We start from the raw sequence: 27,311 nt of genomic DNA, 5'->3' as shown, positions 1-27,311 counted from the left end.
CTATACAAGGGCTTAAAACAGGTTCTTTATATGGTAGCAGTGCTGTGTATAGCACCTTAACCACTCCAAAGAACCGCTGAAGTACCAAATTGGTTTTGTGTATTTTGATTAGAAACGCTGACAACTTAGTGCCCTCTACTAATATTGGCACCCTTGGTAAATATGAGCAAATGTGGCTGTGAAAATAAATCTGCATGGTTTATCTTTTTGGGCTTTCATTAAAAAAAAAAAATCCACAAAATTCTAACCTTTCATTGAAGTAAAACAGCGGAAAGTGGGGGTAAAATATCATTATGAATTAAATGTTCTCTAGTTCATGTTGGCCACAATTATTGGCACCCAATTATTGCAACGTCCTTTTCCCAAGATAACAGCTCTGAATTTTCTTCTATAATGCCTGAGGAGTTTGGAGAAAACCGGAGATCGGAAAACATTCTTTCAGACAGAATCGCTCCAAATCTTTCAGATTCACAGCTCCTTCTCTTCAGATCACCTCACTCATTTTCTATAGGGTTCAGGTCTGGAGACTGAGACGACCACGGCAGAAGCTTCATTTTGTGCTCAGTGAGACATTTTTGTGCTGATTTTGATGTTTGTTTTGGATCACTGTCCTGAAGGAAGATCAGGACAATGGTTTAGATTTTTAATCGGTCTAGAATCCATGATGCCATGTATCCGAACAAGATGTCCAGGACCGCCGGCAGAAAAACAGGCCCACAACATTAAAGATCCAGCAGTATATTTAACTGTGGGCATGGGCTACTTTTTAGCCCTGTGTGCACCAAACCCATCTGGTATGCTTTCCTGCCAAAAAGCTCTATTTTTTTTTAACTTTTAGCTGGCCATAGAAGCCCTTCCCATTGGATGTTCCAGTCGTGTCTGACAACTGAATATGCTGGCATTTGTTTTTGAATGAGCGAGGAGGATTTTTCTCGAAGCCTTCCTGAACAACATGTGATGTAGGGGCCTTTTGATATTCATTTTTTAGGCTTTCTGACCCCAAGACATGAAAGTGAAATACAAGCATAAATTGATTGAAATTGGCTGTGGTTCTGTGGAAAGGAACCTTAAAGTTACTGTCATTTTTCCTATTTAACTCAATGCTCAGAACAGAAAAGTGAAAAATCAATGCATTGGATATAAAGCATTGCCACGAAGAACAGCCGTATTTATATACACACACACACATTTCCCATTAAATACACAGACGCTTTTACATGCAAAACGGTTTAATGGCATATCTCCATGAAAACAAGAGTTTTGTATGTATTTGCTGACAGCATTGCAAAGCTTCAGTAAATGTTTAAAATTCATTTTAATAATCTAAGCATTCTGAAGAACAAATGCCCAAACTGGCTGATGCACTTGGTCTTCAGGGCGTAATTTTTAGGAGCGTTTGTAGTTGCCAATCATTTTTCGCCATCTGCAGAAGCCGTCTCTGCATGGCAGGCAAACAGACTGAAGAGCCTCTTCATAAACAAGACCGAGGGAATTGACTCCTATCAGACACTTTCTTTGAAGCTTCTTGGTCAAACAAGATGCTCCAGTACAAGATGCAATCTGTAGAGATCACAGTTTTAGAGAACACTTCTCAATGCTCATAACAACCTTTACTACAAAAACAACAATAAATCAATATCACTGATAACAGTCGGTCGCTAATGCAAGAGCCCCAAGTATTAATTACAAAACCAAGTATGCAAATGCAACACGTTTTTTTTAGGAACATCTGGAGACTTCAAGCTTGTCTTTTAGGTCTGCATGGTTGGGTTCTTCTCTACCAAGCATGTTTAATCATAAGAGGTGTTGAGAACTTCCTCTATGGCATCTGGGATGTCCTTGTCAAATTCTTTGATGCATTAAACATGGAAATCTTTTACAAAATGATCTGAGCTCAGAGTTTAAATATGTGTTTGACAACTCAAAATGGCAGAAAAATCTTCAGACTACGGTGAATTATTGTAAAAAATATGATTTGGATTACCTCACAGACGCAGCCTCTCCGATACATGTTGAGGTTCCCCTTTTGAACCGAGGAGAGTTGGTCCCAAGGCCACATAAAGTCACATAAACCAAAAACTATCACTCCATCCATGAGACTTCCTTGGGTGGAAAAAATAAATAAATTCTTATGCACCTCTATTTTTTACAGTTAAAGTTTTTTTTTTTACTGCATATACACACACAATTATTTTGTACCTAGAGATGTCCTCACTTATTGAACCCTCATGCCCCATTGAGATTCATAAGTGTTTTCAGGTCTTGGATAATGAGTCTTTTCTTTGAGGAGTGTAACATCACGGAGGACAATTACGGTTTACTTATGAAAGGTGTCATCAAGTTCTTAAATGTTCGAGCTATTAAAATGGAACATTAGGCTTAATTGATCTGGCTGGAATACACTACAAGACTTTTAATATCTAAACCGATACACTAGGACTGGTTTTGTAAATGGTTACAGAGAAGGGGGGAATGGATAGAATATGCTAAAAGTTGAGGTTTACCAACTAAAAGACTCTGAACTCATCCCAAACGCACACAGAAGTGAGTCTTATTGCTAGGAGACGCATAAGTAAAAACTATGTGCCCTAAAATCTGCTCAAAGTATCAAACGAGTGATATTAAAGTCTGAAGCTAAAAAAACAAAAAAACAAAACTGAAGTTGAATAATTGAATTCATTGTGATTCTGTGAAATCGGTCAACTCAGACTGCCCAAAATCTGCAGACGGCCTCCGACTCACCCAGACTGCAAATCAGGGCATGACATGTGACGTACACTCCAGCCTCAACTGATGCACACAACCAGCGCGTTCAGTTTCAACTCAAACTCTGCCTTCAGAGAGTAAATGATTTTACCTGACAGCAGATACTCGCCGTTGTTCAGAACACCGCCACATGAAGTTTTAGTTGAGTAGATGACCCGAATATCCTTTTTGTTGGAAGGCTTGTACTTCTGGATTAAAAAAAAAATAATAATAATAAATATATATATATATATAATAATGGCAAATTTTGAATTTGAAAATAATGTCTCAGGTACATTTTCTCACCGTGATAACTTTGATATTGAATGCAACTAAGTCGGGGTGAGTGCTGGTCACACTTCCAATGATCTTCGCTCGAATCACTAATAGGTAAAGGAGTCACATGTGACAAAACACAAAAAAAGTGTTAATCTAATTTTTTTTAAATGTTCCCGATTACTTTACATTTTGTCCAAAACAAAAACAATGTTCATATTTTAAATTTGTTCTTTGAGTTTACTTGTCTATTTTGAACAAGAACAATGCACTGTGGCTTTAATTCAGCGTGAGCAGCGCAGCAAAAATAGACCCTGCGCTGAAACGATCGCGGCACTGCCGCTTCTGCGTGCCGTGTGAATACTCTAACCTGTTAACATGGGCACAGAGGAAAATACACGCTGCTATAACAGAGCCACTAGAAGACAAGCCAGCAACCTTTAGCCCAAAAAAATTGTGTAACGGCTAATGTTAACGCTTCCGCTTTAGGAGACCAGAGACCGCTTTTTGAATGGATGTCAATGGAGGAGAGGCTTCACTACACTGAATAAACCGCTTTTTACAGGAAACATCTCATTATTTAATGAATCGACAGCCTATTGGCTAATCTCCAACATGTTTTACACAAACCAATACTTTTGTATTGTTGCCGTTTTATAAGAGAAGTCACTGAATTTTTGCGACAGGTGGGACACAGCTTACAGCATTTCTCGTTCATTCCTACGAGATCCGTAAACGGCGATTGTGTCGCACAACTCTGACTGAAATTCGCCGTTTCTCAATTCCAAGAATGCAAAGAACAGACTTGTGTTCTCGTGGAGACCGGTCTTGCCAGGCTACCTTGAAAGAACAAACTCAGAAGGACGCGAGAACACAGAATGCATCTTTGTGAGAATCGAGATGTTCTGTGATCTTGTAGCTCAACTGACCGTCCCAGAACGCTAGAAGCAGCGAGACACAATAAACAACAACAAACGGTCATCTAAAAACATCTCAGATTATTATAAACGATACGGTCACAGTATTTATTGTACCATATGCATTTGTAAAAATGATTAGGCTAAATTTTGCATAGGGCCCCCAGAAGTCTAGGATCGGCACTGTTCAAAATGGACACGAGAAAACACGAAAAATAACAATTTCACTATAAAATCAAAGTGAGCTGTTCCATGTTTCACAACCACCATGACATTCAGTGCGGTGAATCATTTGTAAAAATGATTAGGCTAAATTTTGCGTAGGGCCCCCAGAAGTCTAGGATCGGCACTGTTCAAAATGGACACGAGAAAACACGAAAAATAACAATTTCACTATAAAATCAAAGTGAGCTGTTCCATGTTTCACAACCACCATGACATTCAGTGCGGTGATTTTTTTTTATTTATTTTAAATTACACGAAAACATTGCCAGTTTATGCCCAAATTTCAAAGGCTCATTTAAAATGATTAAAACTATAGCTTATATCTTAATGTTAAGATAACTTATCATGCATTGACACTATACAGCATGTTGCGTGCGTGTGTGTGTGAGCTGCCCATCTCAAACCATCTTCAGCTGTCGGAGAATGCCTGAGAAACATGACAGAATGAACAATACTCAGCACACAAGCCACTGCGCGTGACAAACGCTGCCAGTGTGGAAGCTCAATGTGCGCGTGCTGCTCCCGCATCCAGTGTGAACCCGCTGCAAGGCGCCAATTCTACACAGCATTTTGCACCGCAGAAAAGCAACAGGACAAAAAATAAGTAAAGTATCTATTTGCATGCACAAGTGTTCGAACATTTTAGCGACTGCCCCACATACTACATTACTTACGGAGGAACCCCAATGAGATACTACCGTTTAAAAAAATACAGCGGCAACGCCAGTATTGAGCCTTACTACTACCGTAGTACCGGTAAACCGTGCAACCCTAGTTACTAGTTACTGCCCGACACTGCTCTCCATAAACCTGATGTGTAGTTTCTTATTTCAAAGCAGCATGCCACCTACAGATTTGTATACGGCACCTATACCCAGACAGCACACATATGTCTGCAAGAGGTCTGTTAAAGATCGCTTCATCTGGAAAGCATCTGTTGTGAACAAACATCTGATAGACTTCTTTAAGATGTCAGTTTTGCATGCATTCTAAATCATAAACACCTTCTAAACCTGTATTTGACATCTGATAGGAAACGTCCTAGATGTATTGCAGATGTAAATGCAGACATCAAATAGACGCCTAATTAGCTATGCATGTGTTTGACTTACCTACATCAGACTCGCAGAACACCTGTTGAGGGTGTCTTGGAAGACATTTACAGCCCTCGGCCACCTGCTCGTTCAGTACCGCAGAGAGGAAGATCAGCAGCCCTAGAGTCACAGCAGCAGACATACTCCCAGCACACAGTATACTCAGGTAGCACTTTCTTTGTCATTCTCTGAAGATCTCTAAATTGTAGCATCTTATATAGCTCTTATATCTCCCGCCCATCTGACCTCACCACAGGGTTGCCAGGCCCGTCCAATTGCTACTCAAAACTAGCCCAATGGCGTTCCTGGGGTGGCAGGATCCCCCTGTTCAAATATCCCCTATGGCAGGGTTCCTCAAATCTTGCCCTGGAGGTCCAATGCGCTGCAGAGTTTAGCTCCAACCCTGATCAAACTCAGCTACCTGTGATTTTCTAATGATCCTGAAGACATTGATTAGCATGCTCAGGTGTGTTTGATTAGGGTTAGAGCTCAACTCTGCAGGAAAGTGGATCTCGTGGGCCAGATTTGAGGATCCCTGCCCTATGGCTAAATATAACGTTATTGGGGTCGCTTCAACCCGCGGCAAAATTAAAGTAGCCTAATTCCATGGGAAAACCGCGGACTTGGCAACAGTGCTCACCAACCTCACCTCAGTTACTAAGGTGGCCGAGAGAGCTCCACGCGCCGCAACTTTAGATAAAAACGTGCCAATAGAAAAAGCACCAGCAGTGAAGAACTGGTTCAAAAAGCTGATCAAGCAATAACTTTATTTTCTAACAACTCAGTGCCATGTTGCATCAATGAAAAATTCAAATAAGTCATTTTGAAACATTCAAAAATAAAGTAATTTGTGTGAAAGCATATTGCTGATCATTGCCATATAATTCACTTAAGTTAATGGTGTTTGTTGTCAGTTTCATTCGCGGATCCTCAGACACTGACTAACCTACAACTCGGATAAGATTCCTAAAAGTTTCGCAGCTACAGCACACATTACAGACACTGATGCACAACGCGGATATGTTCTACATGTCTACAGTATGAAGAATGAATAAACTAGTCTTATAAACTCCTCGATTTCGCTTAAGCAACTTTAAATATAATATGCATGCACAATAAACTATTGTAAAATTTATTTACATCACTCGACAAAAAGGTTTTTGCAGGTTTTAATAAAATGTAAATAAGTTAATGGTGTTTGTTGTCAGTTTCATTCGCGGATCCTCAGACACTGACTAACCTACAACTCGGATAAGATTCCTAAAAGTTTCGCAGCTACAGCACACATTACAGACACTGATGCACAACGCGGATATGTTCTACATGTCTACAGTATGAAGAATGAATAAACTAGTCTTATAAACTCCTCGATTTCGCTTAAGCAACTTTAAATATAATATGCATGCACAATAAACTATTGTAAAATTTATTTACATCACTCGACAAAAAGGTTTTTGCAGGTTTTAATAAAATGTAAATTAATAACAGTCATAATAAACCAGCATATTTCCAGTACGCGCCTCACTCAGGCTTGCACAGTATCGTCAACTCACTCTCAGAATCCTCGGTAATCCTCGGCAAATTTCGCCACGGCTCATTCGGTTCTTGTGGAGTCTTCGGTAATCCTCGGCAAACTTCGCCACGGCTCATTCGGTTCTTGTGGAGTCTTCGGAAATCCTCGGCAAACTTCGCCACGGCTCATTCGGTTCTTGTGGAGTCCTCGGTAATCCTCGGCAAACTTCGCCACGGCTCATTCGGTTCTTGTGGAGTCTTCGGTAATCCTCGGCAAACTTCGCCACGGCTCATTCGGTTCTTGTGGAGTCCTCGGAAATCCTCGGCAAACTTCGACAGTTGGTTGAACCGGACATCACTACAGCACAACATCATCATCAGTTTGACAACACACACACTGCAAATACTCAGCACAACTAAATACAGAAACGTGCTGCAAGTAGTAGGCTATACCACAACGCAAATGTTTCAAGGAGACCCCAACAACCCTTACGAGAATTAACCATGGTTTTATTATAGTAAAAGTGTAGTAATGATGTTTTTGGAGTTTACCATTTTACCGTCATAATTTTTATTTTTTTGGTGACTGCCATTTGTATAACCACACAAATACCATGGTTAAACTTAGTGCAATTTGTGATTACCATGGTTTAACCATGTTTTTTAAATAGTAAAACCATGGTTAATTTTAGTTAGGGAAGTTGTCAAAGTAATTTAGCCAGCTTAAAGTTACAGTAGGTGTATTTCGTCAGCTTATTTAGGCTAATCATATCGAGAGAGAGAGAGAGAGAGAGAGAGAAAACCCCGCTAAGGAATCATATGATCAAGATGTTCATGATCCGAAATCTTAGCTTTCACAGTAGACACTGAAGCGTGTCCCAGCCAGCTTCGGCACTTGTTGCGGCTCTCTGTATATTTCCGATGAGGTCTGTGCGTATTTGCAGTGCGTTTCTGTATTGTGTTGTGAATAGTTGCAGCACATATGTCGTCAAACTGATGAAGATGTTTTGATAATTTGCTGGTTTTTCTCTATTTGCATGTTTTTTGTTTCTTCATTTGCAGAGCTCTCTCGGCCCCGGTAACTTACAGCCAGCCAGTGTGGTTCCACATACTGTATACAAGATTGAGCAATAACAGAATAAAACACTTCAGTAAACCATCATGAGGAATATGGTGAAACCACATGAAAAAATACTATGGTAATTTATAGTAAACCAGTATAGTAAAAAGTTTTGAACCATACTATAGTAAGTTTTATTAAACTGTATATATTATAGTATTTACAACACTTTGTTTATGAATGCTACAGCATACTGTAGTATTAACTATAGTGAACTGATCAACTGTAATAAATACAGTAGTCTAGGCTACTTTAGTTTTTATTACAGTAAACTGTAGTGTAGGTATTGTAGTATAATATAGTTGTAGAAAACAGTACAGTATTGGGTAAATTAATTAGTTTATATTACTATTACCACAGCAACTATAGAATTACCACAACAAATTAATTCAAGTACTTTTACTATAGTAGGCTATGGTAACAAGTGTTTCCGAGATTGTTTCATGGGTACAGCGTACCACTTCGCAGTCCTTGCAATGAATGTGTGCATTCGTGGAATGTGTGAACGCAGCTTTCTCCCCCTGTAAAATGAGTGGAGTTTGCATGCTGGATGATTTACTGATTATAGCTCCTACTGATTATAGTATCACAGGCTTCTGCTACTCAACCACTCATCATATCCTCTGCTTGGGGAGCGGAGTTTAGCTTTATTTTAATGTGAGCCCACCTTTCATAGGGGCACTCCCTAGCTATACTTACTTCCTTGCTGAGTTTGAGCAAAGAAATATCTGCGACACCGACATGACTACTGTCTTATTGATATTTAGGGATTATATCGATAAGTTCTGTGATGGTTAAAGCACCAAAACTGCTGCACATCATATGAAGTGATCAAGTCTCTTCAGAAAATTTGGACTAAACCGCTCAATTCTTATGGATTAGTTTTACGATCTTTTAATTAACTTTTAGAATCGTCAAATTGGTTGGACTTCCCATTTGACTGAGACTCTGGATTACAGGTGGAAATGTTGTAAATAATGTTCAGTTTCTTGCACCGACCGATCGTTTCACTTCATAAGACCTCAATATATCATCAGTATAGTCGTGGATTTGCATTTTATGAATCACCAAGGACCACGGTTTCAGCAAAAAATCGTCTTTACTGTTGTACTGAAGAAAAAGTAATCTACATCTTGGATTTAAATGAATCGATTAAATGGATACTTTTAAATAGTTCACCCAAAAATGTAAATGTCTGTCTTACCTTTGTGTCGTTCGAAATCCATACAACAAATTTGGAAGTATATTGCTAACGAGACAGTCTTGGTGACAATTGACACACACACACACACACACACACACAAGATATTTCTCAAAATATACAGGTTTAGAATGGCATGAGGGTCAGAATTTTTATTTGTTAACCTTTTTAACATTCTTTCATATTTTTATTTTTTTATTTATTTTTCCGCATTTAGAGAGACATCTCCTGATGAACTGCAGGACATCTGCTAAAAGCAATTTTTAAAATATGTTTCTCATCTGTACTGTTACTGCAACTTGGCCATCATGGCCTTGGTCTCATGCTGATGTCACACTGTCCTGCAATCAGCATGATGCTTCACAAATGTCCATGTGACGAACATATTGCAAAACATGAACCGGTGCTTCACCGTGGTGAGAGATAAAAACACACCTGTGATGAGTGGGGTGGTGGACCACTCACCAGACTCCAATCCCATGGAGGAGCTCTGGAGGGATAAAAGGAGGAGTGACGACAGTGAAGGACGAGAGAGGACCAAGCCTGGACTATTTATGTTGTTGTTTTATTATGTTTTATGCCGCAGTCTTGTACTTTCGTTTTGTGTTTGTTTATTTGATTATTAAAGTTTTATGTTTAAACGTTCGCCAGTTCCAGCCTCCTTCTTCCCTGATCTACAAACTTTGTTACAACACCATTGGCAGCTTCCTTCATTTCTATCATTTTTTTATTTCATGTTGTCTCTTTTTGTTGTTGTTGTTGTTTTACAAGTTATTACTTTAAAAAATAACATGTTAAAATACACCAAGAAAATAGAATACAGATAAAATGTAAAATTGTAAAGATTAATTTAGGCCTGTATATGTGCAAAAGGTCAATTGCACATTCTTTGACATTTGTGTCTGTGTTACAGCAGATACATGCAAATAAACCACTTAAGCCCAAAACCCATTTTTTATCAACAAAAAAAAAGAAGCAAGCTGAATTAGCTTATTCATTTTTCTTTATTCATTTTTAAATAGAAAATCAAATGATTGGGACCTAATAGATAATGTCATCATATTGTAGTATAACTATGACATGTTAATAATCCAACACTGTTAATTATAATGCAAGTCACTAATTAGCCAGGCAAAGCTAAAGTGTTCTGTGGCCCTGTCCCAAATGGCACCCTAAACCTTCGCACTTTCATGACGTAATGCCGCTTTGACTGTCGGGTAGAAGTCTACTGCGGAGCTCGCACCAGTGCGGATCGAGGGCGCATTACGGCCGCAAAGGGGCCGCTCGTGAGCACCCTTCTGAACGCTAAAATGACAAATTGGACACCCTACGGTCTCATGGACTTAATGGACAGTGTTCCATTTGGGACAGGGCTGTGTGGTTGCTAGGCGAATGTGGCTAAGGTGTGCTGTGTGTCTATAAGAAAGTATAGCAGGTTAAATGGCTTGCATGTGTTTACATTTGAACTGTCTTCTGTCTTCTTGGACAGCATCAAGCAACTTCTTTTACAGTGAGAAACCACTCATGCTCTCGGCCGTCAGACATCAGACACGTCCATGGTGTCATTTTCAGAAGGTTTGCCGGTTCCTCCATACCAGCCGCAGGAGCCATCGCTGTGTCTGATGCAGGCAGACTCGTGAATTGGTTCTCTATCCTCAAATGACCATAAGGATGACAAGTTTGTCAGTATACACTCATTTTTTGTGCTAGGTTGACAGGGCTTTTCAGTGCAGGTAGAAATCTGTAGAGAAGACAATTTCAGAGATTAGTATACTGCAATATACTATAATACAATATAATATAATATTTTGGTAACACTTTATGTACGAGTTTTCAATATTAATTAGTTGCTTATTAGCATGCATATTTCTTTCTCTTTAAGTTTTGTTAATTGGCTATAGGGTATATGTCGAACGTCACCTGACCAAACAAGGAAAACAGGTCTCATCGCTTCCGCTTGTCGGAGAACATGCTAACAGCCGTAATAAATAATAGCGATATCTATGAACTTTTAAGATAATCAGTTAAACTATAGCTAGCTGTTTTTATTGAAAATAAAAAACTTTTAGATATCAGTCCGCATATGTGATGGACATTGGTTATGATAATCTTTGGTATCTACTTTGAAGGCATCTTGAGTAAAACTGCTTCATATGTAACGAAGCATATGCAAAACGCTTGAACCGGAAGCGACGAGACCCGGTTAACAGAATACGGAAGTCTGTTGCGCATAACCTCTATTTTCCTGTCCGTGTGTATCATCAAGTCCCTTGATAATATTGGTTAGTATCACATGTACAGAAAAGTAATTCAGTGGAATGACATGATATTTTTGTTTGGTAATTGAGTGCTCATAATGTTTGGATCATTGTCAACTGGGTTGAAATAAATATATGACATATTTTATTACCATGCAGCTACAGCTCATCAGATATCTGTGTTTGATGTTCTTTTTTTGCATTAAGGAGAGTCTGTCCCAGAGCGCAAGATAGTCGCACATTGAAACGAAGAATCCCTCAGGCGCGATGCTTCCTGTGAGATAAAAAAACATACAGTATCACAAATTTCAATATTGTTTTATTTTCCCTGAGGTCCACCTACATGTATATAATGTTAGCCAGAGAATCACCCTCTCACAGTGTTTAGGGGCAGATCAATTTGAATATGTAGGTTTATATAAGTCAGGAGATGGTCAGAACTGCTGCTCATCTCCCATGTTTTCATATCAGGCTACCAGCTGTAATGTAAACTTTTAAGACTTTTAAACGATTTTCATTGCAAAACCTACTTTCAGACACCAGCAAGTGTCTGAAATAACTTGCAATCCGATGGTGATCACCATATGAGACAGAAATATATTTTTATAGAATTACACACAATGCTAAAAACAATGTATGCTAACCATTGCCATAATAAGTGCACATTATGCTCATGAAAATATCAGAGACCAGCTGAAGAACATATATTATACTTGTCTATTTATTCGGTTTCATATTTCTTCTGTCTCTTCCCAGTGTCTTTGTTGGTACTGGACTTTTGCATCCACATATTTAATAAATTACATCATAACTCCAGATTTCTGTTTGTCAGCTCAAACCTCCTCAGGTTGCATTATTTAGTGGAAAATGAATATGATTGATCGTTCTTCATAAAGAAATATGGCATAAACATTCAAGACTTTATTAGCATCTTTCTAAATGTGTACGTCTTTGGATTTAAAAGCCCTAATGGAGTTGTTTTGTGCATTCCTATGAGCAAATAAATGAAAGCAGGGGTGACTGAACAAGTATGTGTGTTCTCTTTTTTATGTGAAATATGTTGATTCAGCATGATTGATGTGCACTACTGAGCTAGCTTTCATTCTAGTTTTCATTCATCTTGCCCTTGCTGGTGAAATGGAGGGTTTGTGTGATATTGTTCTCTGGAGGCAGGTTTTAGAGTAGCACTGTGGGATTACTGGCCAGACAGTAGAAACACAGCTTGAGTTTGGCCTTAGAGGTAATCAATGCTCTTCTAGACTATAGGAAGACATTTTCCATTCTCAAAGGATTTTTTCTTTATTACAATAAACTCTCATTTCAAAACTCCAAGAAAAATGTGGTAATTTGTTAAAACATTATAAATGCTTTTACCTGAAAGCAGATACTGTCCACGACCCAGTCTAGTACCGCACATTGAAGACATCTCATTCGTATAGACATGCTGAATTTCCTTTATTCGATCAAAACCCTTGAACACCTGCAAAAACAAGATTTTGTTTGCTGGTAGCCTTTATTCCTATCATTTTTGCAAAGTCACCATATTACATTTTTATTTGGCTACTTGAACCTCAGTGCACTGTAGTGTATATACAGTATAGATGTATATCATAATTAATCTTAACCCTAAACAACCATTTTGGGTCTGCTAAAAACAAATGCCTCTGTAAGTTGACATAGGATGGGCACAGAGAGAAAAATGAGATTGGAAAACGGTTGATTTGAACTTGAGTCACTAAAAGCGAACTGCGTCAACTTTAGTCTTTGTCAGTTTCTCCCAAGGTTTTTTCTCCATTTCTGTCACCGATGGAGTTTCCTATTGAACGGTCTCTCCTGTTGCGTTTAACATGCTTATGGGGAATCTCATGTTTACTCTGATTGTGAAGCCTGATTTGTTCACGTTTGTGTAACTGCATTAATAAATGGAGCTTCAACCTGCCAAAAGGGGAGAGCCAAAGCGCCATTCATCAGAAATGTTCTCCTTCAGTGACGAAGATCATCTCCTTGCTCTACTCTGAAGAAAGAAGCCAAAGCAAGAAGCTCAGCTTGCTGCTCACCGTAGAAGAGTCACTCTATCACCTGTCAATCGAGAAACTCAGACCGCTTGCCACCTGGCTCTAGGCTTGGAAAGCCTTTGTGGATGTGTCAAGTTGGGATCTAAACATCATAGAACGAGGTTACTCGCCCCAGTTCACTCACAGACCACCTCGCTTCAGAGGTATTATTCAAACTTTGGTAAAGGACAACGATGCTCACATTCTCCAGTCCGAAGTGCAAGCCTTGTTTGCAAAAGGAGCCTTGGAGATGGTTCCTCAGACGAACAGCGAGTCAGGCTTTTACAACCGCTACTTCCTCGTTCACAAAACAGCTCAGGCCCATTCTCGATCTCAGGCATCTGAACTGCGCGCCGATGAAGCGGCCGTTCAAGATGCTGACTTTGAAACAGATGCTCATGCAAATATGCCCTGGGTACTGTTTTTTATCAATGGATCTGAAAGAGACTTACTTTCACATCCACATAGCCCCTCATAAGAGACCATTCTTGAAATGTGCGTTCAAGGGGATGGCTTATACAATCCTGCCATTCAGACTGTCTCTGGCCTCTGCACTTTTACGAAGTGCGTGGACGTGGCTCCTTCCCCTCTGAGACAGATAGGAATCCGCATTATGAATTACATGCTGTCCAGGGGCAATGTAGCGGCAGGAGAACGGAGACTACATCCCCAAATGGTTCAAATGATCTGGTCTGTCTTCGGGAGGCAGAGGTAGACTTATTTTCCTCAGAAGACAACTTTCACTGCCCAATTTACTTTTCGAAGCAGCAAGATGCCCTGGCCCAGGAATGGCCCAGCACTCGCATGTATGCCTTCCCCTCGGTTGCCCTGCTCCCTCAGGTCATCAGACGGGTCAGGGGAGTCAGATGCTCAGTCCTCCTGGTGACCCCACTCAGGAGGAATCAGACGTGGTTTCCAGAGTTGATTCAGGTGCTATTGGCAGACCCTTGGCAGATACCATTGAGGACAGACCTCTTCTCACAACCAAGAGGCATGATTTGGCATCCCTGGCCAGAGCTGTGGAGCCTTCATGTTTGGCCTCTTTGGGCTGGTTAGGAGCCAGAGCCTAGTTTCAAATCGGTTCTTTGTCTTTTGACACCCAAAGCACCAGCTCCAAACCAGGAAAAGTGGTTCGTAAGTAGCACCAAACCATTGCTGGTCAAGAAGTAAGAACCGCTTGCATCAGGGGCTGGGGGAGGGGTTTCTGTGACCAACAAGACGAACAGAAACCTTTGACCACCATTTTTGAAATAGCAGCTAAACACAAATACGTTGAATTTGCCGTGTTTGGATGCCGATGTAGGTTTGCAAAGCCATGAACATCAATAGCAATGCAAAGTCCACCACAGTTGATTGTGTGTTTAAACTTGTTCGGGCTGCATCGGCACTGCGCAGACCGGTCGAGGTGCCGCGGGAGTGATTGGAAAGCATACAACTTTCTTTATGCTTTTGGATCACTTTCGCGGTGCTTTGGTGTCGTGCACTGATCAGTCTGCATGGCGCGATGCATCTAGGAACAAGTCTCTTGTGTTTGGCGCTTCCGCACTAGCATTACTAGGACAGATGAGACGTATTCAGAGACGTAAGACCTGGCTCTGTGGTGGCTTTCTAGCCCGTGGAAAGGCAAACCAGTTCTTAGAAGGCTCGCCAGTTGAACCAACTCCGAACCGGCAATAGCACTGGCTCTGAACTAGCACCCGGTTCATGCTGGTGGAAAAGGGGTATTAGAATGTTTGGGCTCTTAGTGTGTACGTTGAGCGCTCTTGCCCGTTTCGGCACTCAGAGCAGCTCTTTGTATGCTTCAGAGGCCTCTCTAAAGGGCTGCCGGTTACGAAGCAGAGACTCTCACTGGATAGTTGATGCTATAGCCATGTTTTCCAACTTAGACGTCCCTGCCCTCCAGGCACAGATTTTGTCTGCTTATTTCACCTAATCCCCTCTGTGAGTGGAAAGGGTTCTGCTATGTAGTCCCCAGCTGGGTGGCTTGGGTCTCATAATTAAAAAACTCATCATGCTTTTTAGGAGCCCTCATTACGGGCGCTGTGGGGCTGAGCTCGCAGAGCGGCTTAGTTCTGCACTGGCTTATGGCATGGCGCTATTGGATGCATTCCACATAAGCGTGTTAAATGCAACAGGAGAGAAAGTTCAATAGGGAATGCTCCGGTTACTAATGTAACCTCAGTTCCCTGAGATAAAGGAATGAGCGCAATGCCGTGCTATAAGACTGAATATAGTCTATAAGTCTGTATTGTGTAAAGTGCTATATAAATAAAGGTGACGTGACTTGACACAGTTTCTGGCTAGCCAAAAGAGTTTTGTAATACGTTTGTTTGGTTTGACCAAACTATTGTTGTGCTACTAGCCAAGCTGGGTGGCAGAGTTGTTACTTAGTGTAAATAGTCACTCTGTTTTTATTAAGTGTGTTTTCATATTTAGATACCCATGCTGCCTTTATCAGTCTATACTCTACCAGTTAATCCACAAGAATCCCAAAGAGATTGTAACTTTGCCTCCATTTAAATGGTGGACTACTTGGACGGAAGGCCAAATAGCAAAAATATTCCCCACATTACAAGTACTTTAGCTCACCTTTATCACTTGGATTTCATACTGAATTTTTCCCATGCCAGGTGTATTTTCATCGCTGTGTATGATCTTCTCTCCAGTTACCTCAGCTCGCATCACTAATCAGAAATGATTTAGTTGTTATTACTAGTGTGTGACACTGAAAGCATTAAAGGAATCTTTTCAGTGAAATCAATTTCTTCTTTTAGAATCACACACTTACACAGTCATGTTAATGGTGGACTACTTGGACGGAAGGCCAAATAGCAAAAATATTCCCCACATTACAAGTACTTTAGCTCACCTTTATCACTTGGATTTCATACTGAATTTTTCCCATGCCAGGTGTATTTTCATCGCTGTGTATGATCTTCTCTCCAGTTACCTCAGCTCGCATCACTAATCAGAAATGATTTAGTTGTTATTACTAGTGTGTGACACTGAAAGCATTAAAGGAATCTTTTCAGTGAAATCAATTTCTTCTTTTAGAATCACATACTTACACAGTCATGTTTATCTATCTATCTATCTATCTATCTATCTATCTATCTATACATTGTGAATACATTGTGATACTTAGGGCCCTATTTTAACGATCTAAGCATATGGTCTAAAGTGCACGGCTCAGGTGCATTCAGGCCGTGTCCGAATCCACTTCTGCTAGTTTAACGACGGGAAAATGGTCGGCACGCCCGGGCGCATGGTCTAAATGGGTTGTCCCTATTCTCTTAATGAGTAATGGGTGTTTTTGGGCGTAACGTGTAATAAACCAATCAGAGTCTCATCTCAGCCATGGCGGGTTCGCTACTTACATGGTGGAATGTAATTTTTCATTTTTAAAAATGTTTGTGTGCTGCTGTGCGTCCCTGTGTGTGTAATAAGCAAAGTGTACGCACGTTGTGCACCCGCCTGTAGGCACATATTACTAACATGCCCTTTAAATAACAAAGAAAAAAATATTGCGCCAGACTTTAGACCAGGTTTGAGTTGGTCAATTTTCAGTTCCTCAAAATAGTAATGCGCCAACATTGCACCTGAACACACCTCGTTTTCAGACCAGTATGCCCATGGGCACACAAATGGGCAAAATGCATTTGCTATTTAAACAACGTGGCGCAGGACAGGAAAATGAGAACTGCGTCGGGCTGAAACTAGCAAAAACACTTGCGTCGCATTGTGCCGGGTGTATGATAGGACCCAAAGAATACAAAGAAAGTACTAAATACATAATCCAGCTAGATGTACCTGATATTTACTGTAGCTGAAAAAGAGGTTGTGAACTCGCTCCCAGATAACCCACATGCAATTACCTACAAGAGCTCTTAAAATATATCTTGAAGCTTTAATCTGGCTTTATTTGGTACATTTTACTATATTGTATTGTCTTGTATGTGAACATTATTTTGAATTTCAACTAATAGCAACTAATTTTGATTTTCAATCAAAGTCGTGGTATATAACAACCAGAAGTCCAGCAGATTCTCATGACTGTGGTTCAAGGTCATTCAGTTTTTTATAAAGTACATTTTCATTCCTGTTGTGTTGGTTCCTAGGTTTCTGAGTATGTCCACTTACACTGTATTTTGATGGTCCTCTTTAGACGTTCTGCAACTGTATACTTTAGATTTTTCAGCTGCACATACTGTAGACTGTCTATTGCGGGACCATCAAAATAAAGTGTTAGCAGTTAAGCAGACAGTCTACTAATACTATAATGCAGGGGTCCTCAAATCTGGAACTCGAGATCCACTTTCCTGCAGAGTTTAGCTCCAACCCTAATCAAACACACCTGAACACGCTAATCAAGGTCTTCAGGATTACTACAAAGTAAGGATTACAGGATTACAACAAAGCTCTAATGACTGCTATAGTTGATGTGTAGATGCAAAGGGAACCAAAGGTGACCATCAATAATTGTTGCTATAGTAACTAATTTTGTTCACCTGTGTCTCGTTTAGTTTCTCATTTGGTCTGTGTACTTGTTACCCTCCTTTTCAGTTGTTCTTTCAGCTACTATAAGTTGGTTTGCTATTCTTCTGCATTTTCCTTGTGCTTACAAGTGTTTCCTCCTAAACGATCCTCAACTTTTCCCTGCCCGCAAACAACTCACGACAATGGCACGGTTAGCTTAGGTTGTCCAATGGTTTAAAACCTAAATGACATTATTGTTCAACGACATATATATTTTTCTTGCAATCTCGTTTTAAAAATACACTCATTGACATAAAGTCACTCTTTTACGATACAAATGGGTTCAAGTAAGGAAAATTATTTTATATCTTTTTACATGCTTACACTACTTGACATTTTTAGTGTAATTAAATTTTAATTATTTGCTGAAAGTGGTCATCTCAGACAAAGACTTTATTTGACTTTGACCCTTTAACATCTTCTGCTAGGAGTTCAGTTTGCCAAGATGAAAGAATTTGTCATTGATTTACAGCTTGTTCCTTTAAAATAAAACATCTATGGGTTATAAATGAGTGGGATGGTACACTGATGCCATAGTTGTTATCTAGTTGATGGATTATGTGGATTTACTGTATTCGTTCAAAGAATACTACAGGAATCTGTGTGTCTCATGCCGGTCATTCCATGCCTTATTGTTCCAGAACAAAGAATGGAATGCCTAAGCAGCTCTGACGCACTGAAGCAGGGATTCAAACCAACTCTTTCATTCTCTGAGTGAAACTCGTTTAGCAGAACATTTAAACGAGTGCACTACAAAAATCAGATGCCGTCTTGTTTTTCAGAAAATAAAATAAGATAAATTTACCTGAGAATCAAAATAAATAAGACATTAAGACTTGTTTTCAGAGAATACATCTTGAATATTAATATTTTGTTTCTGTCTTTTGACTCGACGTCTTTCACTTGTAAGTAAAAACACTTTCACTTTCGAGAAAGTAAGAAAGCATTCAGTTCTTGACAATTCAATAGTCAATGACTTCATTCGTGATTTTATTGAAGTTCAAATTATATCAATCGCATCACAAATCAATACACCTATTTTTAAAGCCAAACCAAATTTTTAAAGCCAAACCCAGAGCTAATTAAAAAGTAAATGCCACTCCAAAGTCGTTGGATCATTGAACTGTGACTTATTACAACAGCAGTTTGAATATCAGCTTATTCATAATTACAGAGAACCGAGAGCAGCTTCTGACTAATTATGCTGTTATAATAAGGTTAATTGGTACACCAGATCATTGTAAAATAAGGTGACTGCTCGTTCCTTAACGAGGCAACAACTAAATATCACCTTGATTCTGATCATATTATCGTATTTGCACAATCATTACAAACTTAATATGTTTGACACATTGCAGTTCACGACACTGTCCTGAACCTAAGTCTGTTGAGATTTAGCCGTTTCGGGATATTCCTCATTGCTGATGGACAAAATTTGGGTTTTGATAACAGGTATTTCATTTAGTGCAAACGTTTATGCAATATTAAACTGTAACAGTGTAATGTTCTTGACAGATTTGTCACACCATCCTGAAGACCTGCACTTTACTTTGGCAAAGTTATGAAAATAAAAGAGCATAAACTCCAGTTTGATTGACGTACCTATGTCAGACATGCAGAACAGCTGTTGAGGGTGTCCTGGAGCACAGCTGCAGCCCTCGGCCACCTGCTCGTTCAGTCCCGCAGAGAGGAAGAACAGCAGCCCTAGAGTCACAGCAGCAGACATACTCACACTCACGCTCTGCCAGCACCAGAGAAATTATCAACTATATAAAATACACTTCTTGTGGCCCTGAATGATTGCTCCCCTCCGTCTGTAGTGATGATCTCTCTCTAGGATCTGCGGGTGTCTTATAGCTTTCATTTCTGGCTGAGGAAAGGACCACCCTTCTAACTAAACAAACCCCACCCTCTACAAACACACACACACACACTCACATCTTGGTATTGGTGGTTCAGGGACAGGGAAGTCGTGGCCAAATGGTTAGAGAGTCGGACTCATAACCCAAAGGTTGTGAGTTCGAGTCTCGTACCGGCAGGGATTGTAGGTGGGGGGAGTGAATGTACAGCGCTCTCTTCCACCTTCAATACCACAAGGGACTGAGATGCCCTTGAGCAAGGCACCGAACCCCCAACTGCTCCCCGGGCGCCGCAGCATAAATGGCCACTGCTCTGGGTGTGTGTTCACGGTTTGTGTGTGTTCACTGCTGTGTGTGCCCACTTTGGATGGGTAAATGCAGAGCACTAATTCCGAGTATGGGTCACCATACTTGGCCACATGTCACTTCACTTCGTGGGGACTCTCCATAGGTGTAATGATTTTTATACTGTACAAACTGTATTTTCTATCGCCCTACACCTAAACCTACCCCTCACAGGAAAATTTGTGCATTTTTAGATTTTCAAAAAAACACCCTTTAGTATGTTTTTAAGCCTTTAAATTGTAGGGACACAGGTAGTGTCCTCATAAACCACCTTCATATTGAAATACCTGTGTCATACCCATGTCATTATACAAATTAGTGTCCTCATAAACCACCCAAACCAGTGCACACACACACACACACACACACACACTCTAGGATCGGTGGAGATGCTCTTGTACCAGTGGAGTTTCAGGAGTGGCGTATCCATTCAGATCTGACTCCAATATGAAAACATTCTTTATGCTATCAGTTCCCCGTGGAGAAAAGCGAGTCTGGTTAAATGCTGTGATGCTCTCAGAAATGTCAGATTATGGAAGTCAAATTGGTTGTATGCAGTGTTAGCAATCAGTCGCTGGTTTTTAGGACATAAAACGTGTCTTGTTCACACACGCTTGATTGATAGACTGGATATGATGAGACAGTCTGAAGCACTACACTGCAGCAATGCATAATAAATGACTAACTGAAGTTGAAACAATGAAAGATTTATTGGCCTATAGTTGGGATTAAATGACGTAGTGACCAGTTCCTGGATTCTTGCATGAAGTCAGTAACTAATCCAAACATGGATAAGTTTACTAATGAAAGTCAACAATGAAAACAATGAATCTGTGTTTCAGATCTCAATGCCAACATTCCCTGCGGTGGTGAAGATCGGACACGCTCATTCTGGAATGGGGAAGGTATGCTAAAATGCTTTTGTTTTTATATTTTCATTTTAAGTTTATTTTTTTTGTTGTCATTTTTAGTATTTGACCATGTGTCATGTTATTAGATTCTTTTTCTCTGTCTCCATTTTAATTTGAGCTCATTTCAATTAGCAAAATGTCTTTAATAGTTTGATTACACTTTATTTTGATGGTCTCCATTAGACATTTAATTCAGTTAGTTAACTGTATCAGTCACAATAGAGTTGGGTCTCATTCACTAGCAGTGTGTGTGCACAAATGTGTGTGTGAAATCTGAAATATAAACATATTCAAAAATCATAATTCTTCAATAACTTTTGTTCTAAATGGTCTAATAATCAACCATTAGTGAATGAGACCCAATGTATTAACCATGGCTTTGGTTTGGGGAAGGGATTACCTTTTTTGCTTTAAAACGGCTGACAGAAGAAGTGTTTAATACTTCTTTCGAAGCTGCTGATTTCACTGAAATTACACACTCTGTCTCTCAGCCCGTTAACAACATGGCAACATATCAATGGTACTTTGCCTTGGCAGGTGAAAGTCGACAATCACAGTGACTTCCAAGACATTGCAAGTGTTGTGGCCATCACTCAAACCTACACGACCACAGAGCCTTTCATTGATGCTAAATATGACATCAGGGTCCAGAAGATCGGTTCTGACTACAAAGCTTACATGTAAGTACAGGCGCACAACACAGCTTACAGTAATCTATGTCAAGCTGCTAGACCCTCAAGTCATTCCAAACCTCACAGACTCTCTTTATTTCCGCGTAACACACTGTAAATGGAAGATTTTGATGAATTTACTGATCCACGAAATGACAATTAATGGGAACCAAGGCTTTCAAGCTTCAAAAAGCATGCACAAACGACCATAAACGTATTATAATAGCAGTGGATACAACTTCTGATTTCATGCAATAGCAAATTATAATTTTTGGTGAAGAATTCCTTTGGTAATGATTGGTGAAATCATTGCGCGGACTGAATGTGAATTGATCAATTATTTCAATTCACAGGAGAACATCCATATCTGGCAACTGGAAATCAAACACTGGCTCTGCCATGCTGGAGCAAGTAGCCATGACTGACAAGTGAGTAATAGAGAAAGAAACGCTTTCGATTAACTGTATTGGTCCAAATATACTGAGGCTTTTACAGACTCTATGAGGTCTGCGTCTTTAAGTCCATGTACAGTGTGCTACCTTTGATGGCATCTTAATGCTAGTGCACTGCTTTAGTAAACTTTTAATAGATAATGTAAAAATTGCATTATGACAGCAGAAAGGAGCTCATAAAATGTCATTAAAGAGAGCCAAGTGTCTTATTGGCAAGGCGTCACCTGGTTTTGTATAGGAACGTGCATGTGTATTAGATGACTGATTGGAGATAAAGATGCTAAATTCATGATGAAATAGTCGATAAAACTGAAACTCCATAATCAGGTGCCAAGATAGCTGGTAAAAAGCGATCATCAGGAAAACATCTGTTTAAAAAAGAAAAAAAAGAAGGCAGTTTTACATACATTCTAAATCATAAACACCTTAAAGACATTTTCTAACCCTTTATTTAACATCTGACTGGAAACGTCTGAACAACGCACATCCAATAGATGTCTCCAGATGTATGTGTGCTATCAGGGCTATTAGTATGGCTTGTGCACTTAAATAAATCATGCTCTTGAGAAAAATAAGCAGCCCAACATTCTACTGTATATCTGTCGTTCCTGTCGTTCCATACATACATACAGATGCCATTAATACAGGTAACGAGTGGAGGACAGAGGAGCCTCTTAAAGAAGAAGTTACAGGTCTGTGAGAGCCAGAAATCTTGCTTGTTTGTAGGTGACCAAATACTTATTTTACCGAGGAATTTACCAATTAATTCTTTAAAAATCCTACAATGTGATTTTCTGGATTTCTTTTTCTCATTTTGTCTCTCATAGTTGAGGTATACCTATGATGAAAATTACAGGCCTCTCTCATCTTTTTAAGTGGGAGAACTTGTACAATTGGTGGCTGACTAAATACTTTTTTCCCCCACTGTATATATACTGTATATACATACACACAAATTTCATTCTACATATTTTACTTTCAAAAGATTGAAAGCATAAATGTTGAGATCACATGACCAGCTGAACAACCTTGTTTGCGGGCATAAAAAAAAACAACTTTCTCCTTGCAAATAGTGAATATCTATAAAGTCCAAGACAACTGGCATACTGACCAGTGCAACATAACCAAAAGATGAGTTTAATTCATAAATGTGATGTAAAATGCAACATCCAGTAGCAGGAAGGAAACAAAATGAATAGTACTGACAATTCTGTAAGAATAATACTGAAGTAGATCAGGATGTTGAAATGGATGTTCAACAGGGAGTTAATTTAATAATAGTTCAACACATGTCTTTGGGAAGAGATCGGGAAAGCTCTTTAGTGACATGCTCTTCTGTCCTGCAGATATAAGCTGTGGGTGGACGCCTGTGCAGATGTCTTTGGAGGTCTAGACATCTGTGCTGTTAAAGCCATACATGGAAAGGATGGAAAGGACTATATCACTGAGGTGAGAGCATAGTGATGTAAGCACTGATTCAAGCATTACATAAGTCACCCGACCTCTATATAATTGCATGCGAGCTGATAGTTGAAAGATCAACACCGGACGAAGAGACAGAAGATTATAGTCATGAGAGGAGGCGCTGACCGCAGTGACTGTGTATTGTGCCAGGACACAGACAAATGGGTGCATGCTTTATGAGGTTTTGCAGAAAACACATAAATCCTTGCCAAATCCATTGTTAGGAATGTGAGTCAGACATTGCAGTAGTTCTTTGGAAGCTCACTTTTTCCTCATGCAAAAGTAGAACTCAAGTGTTTAAGGATTTTAAGGACACTCCTATAGTTTTTAATTTCCTGCTAATATCCCCACATGTGCAGGTAATTCACTTTATATTCAGCATTAAACACCAAATTTAGTTCATGCAAATGATGTCATAAATATTGTGCACTACTCTATGTGGTGCGTCATTTAGCCACATGGCCAGTAAACCCAGCACAGCCTCGTAAGACAAGCGTCACTATATTGTGATGTCAGCTCGCAATGATTTAACTGCAATGTTTTGTTATACCTAAAAATAAGTTGGTTTTGTTTCGTTGTACTGTCATGATGAGATTTTAGAACTCCATCCCAGCCCTATAAATCAAATCCATTTTAAACACTATAAACAAGTAACAGCCAGATAGATTTCGAGACACAATACTTTAAATTACAGTACACTATTAGCAGGCTATTTTTGAGCACCTGAGTCCACCTAAACCTCTAAAGCACCTCTCAGCAATGTAAAAGACGTAACAAGCACATAAAGGTACAGTTACAATCATTTCTTTGCAACAAAATGACTTCAGTGATTTTAAGCACCGAGCATTGCATGTCTTCTGAAGCCAAACGATAGCTTTGTGTGAGGAACAAAGTCAAAGTTTGAAGTGCTGGGCATCTTCCCTTTTCTCATTGAGAAGATAAATCCAAACCTTTAGCATGTCGCAATCGGTCACAAGACACAAAGCTGTGTCCTAACGTTATTTTGTGTTATTTTGAGTGTTTCAGTGAATGAGAACAGTTATTACAGAATCTCTTACACACACAAAGAAATTGTACGGCTTCCAAATTAAATACATCACTCTGATTAAACAGTAACCACTGCACACTAGTTACAAATTGAAACTCAAACTGCCTGGTCTTAATCAGACACAGTGATGCTCAGGACTGTTGAACAGGTTGCAGTTTTTGTCTCTTTGGGAGTGGACATTGACAATAATAAGATATTTCTTGATCTCACAAGACAATAACATTTCTCAGAAACATGCCTCATTTCCAGTGCTTTCAGTACATTTATTTTGATGTGGTAAAAAAAAAGACAATATAGTGAGTTTCCAGCATGGAAATGGTCATGATTGTTTTCTCCCAGTGGCAAGCCACAATGACAAAATCATCTCATTGTCTCCAAAACGGACATCATTCTTCCTTTATAGCTTAGAGATGTGTGTCTATGCAAATGGCTTCAAGTCTGACGAATAATCTCATGTCAGATGATGAACTATAATGATCAAAGCATAGATTTCTCTCTGTACAACATGTTGCTGTTGAAATGTTTTGTCTTAGTCTTGACATGGCTGTGTTGCTATGGAAACTGTTTTCTATGTTAGCACACAGTGAATGAGCGCATCCTCACTGAGAGTGGGAGCAGCACATCACACATACTTCCGTCTGAAAGCATGGACATCAGTTCCACTATGCTGCATCTGCTGGATGTTTACAGATAGATCGCTCAATCTTCCTGTATCAGTGCTGTTGCATGTGTTTGGCTGTAGGTGGTGGGCTCATCGATGCAGCTGATTGGAGATCACCAGCTAGAGGACCGGCAGCTGATCGCTGCTATCGTCCTGGCCAAGATGAACCAGGAACCGGGCCGCATAGCAGCTCGATCCCCACAAAGACCTCCAACCACTGTACAACCTGCACAAGTACGGTCGTCAAACCCCAGTGTTACTCTAACAGAATACACACTGTGTTCCAAATTATTATGCAATTAAGTGACATATCAGAAGGATTTCAATACAATACACATTCAGATTGTAGTTTTTCTAAGAAAGTGTTTGTTCGATTTATTTCTCATATCATTTTAGAAAACTGGTCTCAGTCTCAGACAGGTTTGTTAAATAGTTTGCCAGGTCTTCTTAGGTAAATGGAAAACCTGCTGCTACAACAACAACAAAACACTGAGACATCTTCTTTTGAAAACCATACAGGTTTGGAACAACATGAGAATGAGTAAATAATGACAGAATTGTATTTTTTGGGGGTGGACTGTCCCTTTAAATTAGCAAAGCATTTTCTCCCAAAAATAGTTTCTGTGGCCCCTCTTTCTGTCTAGTGTTGCCCCCTGGTGTGGAATCAATAGAAATGCACTAAGACTGAAAAACATTTGAGTGTGTTTGTTTGTGTGTGTCTACAGAGCGCTGCCTTAAAAGAAAGCCTGACTGACCCCAACAAGACCCTCGGCCAGCGGACCCCTCCACAAGGTTGTTTGCAGTACATTCTCGACTGTAACGGAGTTGCAGTCGGACCAAAACAAGTCCAGGCAAAATGATTTCTACTGCCACAATTCCAGATACACGGTTCAGCCCACAATAAAACAAAAGCTCAGTTCACTGGTGCTGGTTGAGGTTAGGATAGTGACAGATGCAGTGGTTTGGAGCGTGTGCTCTTCAGAATCTGCCTTGACTGTGTCGTTCGCCCCTATGAAGTGTTTTTCTGTACTGTTCACATTTCTGTCCCTATTTGCTTCTGATGGCTGCATTCGTTTTCTTGTCAGTTAGTCGTGTGGTTTCCAGGGTTGTCGCTGCCAGCTAAAGAACAATTCTAACTGTGCCTATGCAAAGTCCAGTGCTGTGGTGTCTCATGTGGTCAATATGTACTATGAAAGACTTATGACCTTTTGTACAACTTGAATTTATTTCAGTAAGTGTAGTTTCTAATCGTCTAGCTGAGATTTCTTTGCTTTCGGATGTGTGCTGTAACATTTGTGTGTGTGTGTGTGTGTGTGTGTGTGTGTGTGTTATATGTGTGATGTTGTTGTTTTCTTTTCTTTTCTTTTTTTTGTTATTTGAATGTAGTGTTTGTGGTTTTGCATGAGTGATGTGCAAGCAAGCTTGCTGTTGTAAGTCCATGTCTTTACATGCTGAATACACAACATGTGCATTCAATAACTTTCTGTTTTTAAAAAATAAGATGTGTGTTTTTACTATTTTTCAGCATGATTTCTAAAGAGGTGTTGGAAGGTGGTTCTTTGGAAATGTTTGAAGCTGTCTTAAACATTTGTTTTCTCAAGGTTACCAAGAAGATTTTCTTTCAGCCTGTTGAACTGTAAACAGATAAGCCATCGGAAGGATTTCCATAAAACTGAATGGCCATTACATTTCAAACTTAAGCCAGTCAATTTTAGGATCAGGTTTAATGAAGGTTTCAGAATAGGAGGCTAGATGAGTCCTTCCTCCCATGACCTCTTGACTGTCAGCTTATGTTACATATCCTTCTGAGCAATACAAAACTTACTGTAGTGGAATAGTCAAACCACAAGAAACCTATCAAGAATGCGTCATGTTAATATATCACCCCAAAATCAAAAGAATATACAAGAACTTATATTTTGCATAATGAAAATAAAGCCATTGAGGTTTTTTGCATTGGGG

At 39.6% G+C, this 27,311-nt stretch overlaps 2 protein-coding genes across 5 annotated transcripts in view; one reads left to right on the top strand and one right to left on the bottom strand.

Moving 5' to 3' along the window:
• syn2b (synapsin IIb) overlaps positions 1-27,311 on the top strand; it is a 36,528-nt gene that overhangs the window by 4,905 nt on the left and 4,312 nt on the right. The window contains exons 5-10 of the mRNA XM_016249327.1: positions 20,985-21,047; positions 21,591-21,733; positions 22,078-22,152; positions 23,523-23,625; positions 25,431-25,583; positions 26,075-26,141. Of these exons, the coding sequence (XP_016104813.1) occupies positions 20,985-21,047; positions 21,591-21,733; positions 22,078-22,152; positions 23,523-23,625; positions 25,431-25,583; positions 26,075-26,141 (604 nt within the window). The remainder of the gene's footprint in view (positions 1-20,984; positions 21,048-21,590; positions 21,734-22,077; positions 22,153-23,522; positions 23,626-25,430; positions 25,584-26,074; positions 26,142-27,311) is intronic.
• On the bottom strand, positions 1,137-19,780 carry LOC107564284 (metalloproteinase inhibitor 2-like). Of its 4 annotated transcripts, XM_016249316.1 has the most exons (6): positions 19,605-19,748; positions 5,276-5,339; positions 3,052-3,128; positions 2,858-2,954; positions 1,985-2,103; positions 1,163-1,560 (listed from the first exon to the last, which is right to left on the bottom strand). In XM_016249316.1, exons 1-6 carry the CDS (start codon positions 19,662-19,664, stop codon positions 1,387-1,389), a joined length of 591 nt encoding a protein of 196 aa, XP_016104802.1. In that variant the 5' UTR covers positions 19,665-19,748; the 3' UTR covers positions 1,163-1,386. The 4 variants fall into 4 exon arrangements, 3 of the variants coding, with proteins under 3 accessions (XP_016104802.1, XP_016104801.1, XP_016104803.1); XR_001606202.1 differs by lacking the exon at positions 19,605-19,748 and having other exon boundaries at positions 1,137-1,560; positions 5,280-5,459; XM_016249315.1 differs by lacking the exons at positions 1,163-1,560; positions 1,985-2,103; positions 2,858-2,954; positions 3,052-3,128; positions 5,276-5,339 and adding exons at positions 10,084-10,831; positions 11,501-11,622; positions 12,723-12,828; positions 16,272-16,366 and having other exon boundaries at positions 19,541-19,780.

This window comes from Sinocyclocheilus grahami, unplaced genomic scaffold (assembly GCF_001515645.1).
Source record: "Sinocyclocheilus grahami isolate Dianchi unplaced genomic scaffold, SAMN03320097.WGS_v1.1 scaffold921.1, whole genome shotgun sequence".
NCBI lineage: Eukaryota > Metazoa > Chordata > Actinopteri > Cypriniformes > Cyprinidae > Sinocyclocheilus > Sinocyclocheilus grahami.
Note: the sequence above shows the minus strand (reverse complement) of the source record. Positions and strands in the feature narration are given on the sequence as shown.